The sequence below is a fragment of the Echinops telfairi genome, unplaced genomic scaffold (assembly GCF_000313985.2).
Source record: "Echinops telfairi isolate 266 unplaced genomic scaffold, ASM31398v2 ScPeMD7_443;HRSCAF=831, whole genome shotgun sequence".
Classification (NCBI taxonomy): domain Eukaryota; kingdom Metazoa; phylum Chordata; class Mammalia; order Afrosoricida; family Tenrecidae; genus Echinops; species Echinops telfairi.
This window is the reverse complement of record NW_022104341.1, coordinates 8,383,316-8,389,315: the sequence shown is the minus strand read 5'-3', so window position 1 is coordinate 8,389,315 and position 6,000 is coordinate 8,383,316. Positions and strand designations below refer to the sequence as shown.

General features: G+C 43.7%; 2 protein-coding genes across 3 annotated transcripts in view; both read right to left on the bottom strand.

Moving 5' to 3' along the window:
• Nucleotides 1-1,679, bottom strand: part of VAV3 (vav guanine nucleotide exchange factor 3) — a 417,371-nt gene extending 415,692 nt beyond the window's left edge. The window contains exon 1 of the mRNA XM_045292020.1: nt 1,650-1,679. Coding sequence (XP_045147955.1) covers nt 1,650-1,679 — 30 coding nt within the window. The remainder of the gene's footprint in view (nt 1-1,649) is intronic.
• A 1,512-nt stretch (nt 1,680-3,191) lies between these two features.
• LOC123521888 (protein lin-28 homolog A-like) overlaps nt 3,192-6,000 on the bottom strand; it is a 51,996-nt gene continuing 49,187 nt past the window's right edge. For both annotated transcript variants that reach the window (XR_006680231.1, XR_006680232.1), the window contains exon 4: nt 3,192-3,232. The gene's annotated coding sequence lies outside the window, so the exon portion shown is untranslated. The remainder of the gene's footprint in view (nt 3,233-6,000) is intronic.

Sequence of the window (6,000 nt, the reverse complement as noted above, 5' to 3'; positions counted from 1 at the left end):
CCGGACGTGGAGGTTCCCTCCAAACAGGCCGAGTAGTTAAAAGGGTCTCAGATGACCCTTTTACTTAATGTACTGGGACTCCCCAGAGGAGGGAGGGCACTTAGGCAGCACGGAAGGTTCCAGGATCTTCACCCTCTGTCAGCCCTTCCTGTACCATTCCCAGATTCTCTTTCCACAGATAACTCCTCAGCCTGTTCCCACAAGTTAGCTGCCCTAAAGACCTTTTTTGCTCTTTAAATGTGTGTTAGGCGACTCCTGCAAGACCCCTCATCCCCCTCCCACCCACCCCTCCCCGGCCGTTTAGATTCTAGGTATTTTTCACGTGGAGATGGTGTTCTGTCCACATGGGCTTAGGAGAGTATTCAGCGGCTGCAATTCTGGCCCCACAGAAACCTGCTGGAGGGAAAGAGCCCCAGGAGCCCTGGCAGCCAGACTTCACCCATGCCAGGGACTTGAGGGAGACCTGGTCATAGACCTAAGGACATCAGCTACAGCGACTCCAATCTGTCTGCTGGGGGAAAAGATCTCTGAAGTTGGGATAGCCTCGTCCTTGCGTTAGCTGAGGCAGCTCGTTCCACAAATAAATCTCTTGGGGACCCCTTTAGAAAATGTTCCTCAAAACCAAAATGGTGTAAACTGGGGCCTTCAAAGAGGTTCGTTAAGTTTGATCCTATGCTGAGAACATGCATTTCCACCCTTGAAGGCTGAATCCATCTACATTTTAACAAAATTCCTGGATGACACTCATAGACCCCCCCCACTCCAGGTGCCCCTCTGTGTCCATCATGAGGACCATGGGAACCTGTAGATGTTTAGTCAATAAACGGGCCTTGAACTATTTATAAGCCCTTTTTTGTCTTTAGTTTTGTTGTTTTCTTTTCTTTTGTTGCTTTGTTTTGCTCTGTCTTGTTTTTGTGCATATTATTGTCTCAAGATCTATCTAGATAAGATAGGCTGGATAAACAATCTGGAGGAGAAAACAATGGGACCAATGGTTGGGGGGAGGGAGACATAGAAGGGGTGGAGGAAGGAGGTGTGAACAAATTCAGGGACAATGAACAACAAGTGATCTAAAATCTATGGCGAGGAGGGTGTAGGAGGCCTGTTAGGACTTGATCAAGGGCAACGTAACAGAGGAATTACTGAAATCCAAATGAAGGCTGAACATGATAGTGGGACAAGAGGAAAGTCAAAGGAAATAGAGAAAAGAACTGGGAGCAAAGGGCATTTTTAGAGGTCTAAATACAGGCATGTACATATGTACATATATTTATATATGATGGGGAAATAGATCTATGCACATAATTTATAGGTTCAGTATTAAGGTACTCAAGTACTCCCTCAATGCAAGAACACTTTGTTCTATTAAACTGGCATTCCATATGTGGTAGATATATGATCCTTTGTCAATTTGAGGACTAAGAGTGGAAGGGCAGAGTCTAGCTTGTCAATCAGATCATAGCCAATGAGGCCTCTGTGTGGGCTTGGTCTTCTCTTGAGAATTCTGGGAAATCTGGTACTTCCTCCTTGGAGGTGGGAGACTCTCTGCTGACACCCTGGGAGACATAGCTGCTGACATGACACATGGACTCATCCTGATGCAGAGAGCCCTGCCAGCGCTGAGATGTTTCCAGGGACTTTCTACCCACTGGCCTGTGATCTTCTGCATTCAACGTCATCGCGTGTGTTTCGTGATGTGTTTGTGAGTCTGAAGAGAACTTTACAGATTGGTATCGGACATATGGGCTAGTATTGATCTTGTCTTGATCTGGACTGGGCTGGGATGTTTTCTCAATGTTCAATTGCTCTTGTATATAAACCTCTTCCTTATACACATATGTGTGTCAATGAATTTGTTTCTCTAACACACCATGATGCTCACCTTCCCCACACAATTGCTAAAGACAAAGCGGGTGCATGAGCAAATGTGGTGACGAAAGCTGATGATGCCCAGCTATCAAAAGATACAGCATCTGGGGTCTTAAAGGCTTGAAGACAAACAAGCGGCCATCTAGCTCAAAAGCAACAAAGCCCACATGGAAGAGACACATCAGCTTGTGTGATTATGAGGTGTCGATGGGATCAGGCATCAAAAACCCAGAACAAAAAAATCATATCATTGTGAATGAGGGGGAGTGCAGAGTGGAGCCCCAAAGCCCATCTGTAGGCAATTGGACATCCTCTTAAAGAAGGGCTGCAGGGAGGAGACATGTCAGTCAGGGTGCAGTGTAGCAATGATGAAACATACAACTTTCCTCTAGTTCTTTAATGCCTCCTTCCCCACCCCCACCCACTATCATGACCCCAATTCTGCCTTACAAATCCAGCTAGACCAGAACATGTACATGGGTACAGAAAAGAGCTGGAAACACAGGGAATCCAGGACTGAGAAACCCCTCAGGACCAATATTGATAGTAGCCATACCAGGAGATTAAGATGAAAGTGGGGAAGAAAAGGGGAACCGATCACAATGATCTACATATAGTCCCCTCCCAGGATAGTGAACAACAGAAAAGTGGGTGAAGGGAGACATGGGTCAGTGTAAGACATGGAAAAATAATAATTTATAAATTATCAAGGGCTCATAAGGGAAGGAGGGGGTAAAATGAGAAGCTGATACCAAGGGGTCAAGTAGAAAGAAATGTTTGGAAAATGATGATGGCAACAAATGTACAAATGTGCTTAACCCAACAGATGGATGTATGCATTGCGATAAGAGTTGTACAAGCCCGCAATAAATTTTTTTAAACTGTGTAGATTTTTCAGTTTTATTGACATGTAAATCACACACCATACATTTCAATAGCTCAGTCATCTTAAAAAGGGCTGTGCAATCATCAATGCCATCAATTTTAATGGAGACCTGGTGTGTTCAAAGTGGTATAAACGCACCGCAATCAGTTTTAGGACATTTTCTTCTTGTTCTCATTATTAGTTCTCCACTTGCCCCCACCTCCCCTGCCATGAGCCTCCAAACCTACCAAACTCTGCTGATTCATTTTGACCCCCTGTGGGTTTCTGACATTGTAACTCTTCACAGGAGTAGAAATCCCAGTCTTCCTTCCGCGGAGCTGCTGTTGGTGTAGAACCGCCAATCCTGAGGATCACAGCCCAACTTGGGTTCACTACACCACCAGGGCTCCTAAGAAACTATCCACCAGTTGTCTCCATAGATTTACTTGTCCTCGATTTCATATACAGAAAAACATACCAACAATCACAAAGAAAAACCTAAATGAAAAAGAAAGCAGAAAATTATGGGATTCAGTATCTCTGGAGTGGAAATGCACCTTCTCAGCAGGGGATTGAAACAGATTGAACTGGTTTGAAGCACTGGTTTAAATTACTTATGGCAAGATGTTATCAGATTCAATGATTCCTGTTTTGCATAAATATGGTCCTTGATCACCGTTTACAAATTCTTTAGAAATTTGAAAATAAATTATGAATTCTATAGTTGGGTGGGACTTAGAATATTTATGTTGATTTTATTACATTGCTGTCCCTCACAAACCTATTATGTGCCACATCAATGTTGTAAGCAGGTTGAAATGTTATTTGTAAGAGACGAGGTTGCTCGAGTAAGGCCAGGACTTTGCCTTTTTCACTCGGCTGTGACGGGCTCAGCACACTGTGTGCACTCTGTAAGCAATAAATAAATCAGTGTCAGGACTTCCTTTCCTCTCAGGCATCCTTCCCCAGCAATTTCCTCTGCTGTGGAAGGCAGATGGCATCAGTAGCAAAATGTTTCCTAGACCTTTAGTTCAGCAAACAAGCTGTTATAAACTTTACATTCGCAGTTCTGAAACAAACCTTCCCATCTGAATCACCTTTAAATTCAAGACCCTGCATGAAGAGAAATTACGTTGGGGAAAAAAATTTAATAAAAATGGAAGAAATGATCCAAACAGAGACATTCTACCCCATGGAGGGTTAGAATTGCCCTTGAGTGTTGTAGGACATTTCCCAGATCCTAGTTACATACTGTTCCAGTAGACAAGCCTCGGCTTAGGACCCAAGCTCTGCAACTTTCTAGCAATGTGACCTTGGCCAAGTATCTAATTCCTCTAAGCTTCAGTTTTCAGAACCTATAACATGAAGGGGAAGTGAGGAAGATATTTAACTCCTAGAGTTTGTTGTCGGGATCAAAATAATAATGCCTCGCTAATCAAAATGTGTGACGTGGACCCAGAAGTTCGTTTTAAATGCAGGTTCACGGGCCCCACCCCAAACCTGCTGTTGCTGTGGTTAGGTACTGTGGGTTCAGGTCTGATTCAGAGAAAACTTACCATATATACTAGAGTATAAGCCGAGGCACCTAATTTTACCACAAAAACTGGGGGGCTTTTTCAGCATAAAAAATGTGCTGAAAAAACTCGGCTTATACTCCAGTATATACGGTATGTACAACAGACAGAGAAGTACTGCCCGGTCCTGCACCGTCCTTACAACTCTTCTCATGTTTGAGCTTAATTTTACAGCCATTTTGTCAGTTCATCTTGTTGAGGGCCTTCCACTGTTTTGTTGCCCCTCTACCAAGTATGATGTCCTTCTCCCGGGACTGGTCTCTCCTGACAACAAAACTGAAGTATGTGAGACAGTCTTGCCGTCCCTGCCTCTCAGGAGCATTCTGGCTGTACTTCTTCCAAGACAGATTTGCTTGCTCTTTTGGCAGTCCCTGGTACTTTCAATATTCTTCATCAGCACCATAATTCAAAGGCATGGGTTCTTCGCCAATCATCCTTATTCAGTATCCAACTTGCACATGCATATGAGGCAATTGACAATGCCATGGCTTGGATCAGGGAGACCTTAGTCCTCAAAGCAACCTTCCTGCCTGTCAACACTTCAGAGGTCTCGTGCAGCAAATTTACTCAGTGCAATGTGTCTTTTGAGCTCTTGGCTGCTGCTTCCACGAACACTGATTGTAGATACAAGCAAGATGAAATCACTGTCAACTCCAATCTTTTCTCCATTTATGGTGGTGTTACCTGCTGGTTCAGTTAGGATGATTTCGGTCTTCTTTGAGTTGGAATCTCTACTGAAGGCTGCTCTTCATCTTCATCAGCAAGTGCGTCATGTGCTCCTCACTTTCACTCCTCACGACAAGGCCATGTCGACTGCATATGAAAGGAAAGCCTTCCTGCACTCGTGAAGCAGCACCCTCTCCGTGTAAACCAGCCGCTGATGATTTGCTCAGCAAACAGACTGAATAAGCATAAGAGGATACAACCCTGCTGCCCTTGGTGGGATTCAAATAATCTAACAACTGCTCGCTGCTCTAATAACCCTTTTAAGTATATAAAACAAATCTGCTGAAAGACAGTTTATTTTTTCATACAGTTAATACTTAAATCAGAACATTAAAAAAGAGGAAGGAATGTAAATGTGTGATTTCCACATTGGACAGCTGCCCAGCCGCCCACCTTAGAGGGAACTGTGATAAGTGCCATTTTAATAAATGGTTTGCCAGACTCAACAAAATATTAAGTATCAATTCTGCTGAATGTAAGCAAACTGGCTGAATCCCACTACTGCCTGATGCACATGTTTCCTGATGTTAAAGTTTGGTTCACACAACTGCCTCTGGATCCATGTACAGGCTGTGCATAAGCATATGAAGCATTCTGAAATTCCCATTCTTCTCAAGGCTATCCATAGTATGTTATGACCCACAAAGCCAAATACCTTGGCATTGTCAATAAAACACAAGTAAACAGCTACTGGGTCGGAATATTTTTAGTAACAAGCTCTCTGGATGATGTGTCTGCACAGTAAAACTTGAGGGTCACAGATATGCATAAAAGATGTGGCACACAGTACTTGTGTTAGTTACATAATCTGGTGTCAATTTGGGACTTGCGAGGATTAAGAGTGAAGGGGTGGAATCTAGTCTGTCCATCAGATCTTAGCCAGTGAGGCCTCTGTGTGGGCATGGCCTTCTCCTGAGAATTCTGGGAAATCCTGTATTCCTTCTTGGAGGCAGGAGATACCATCTC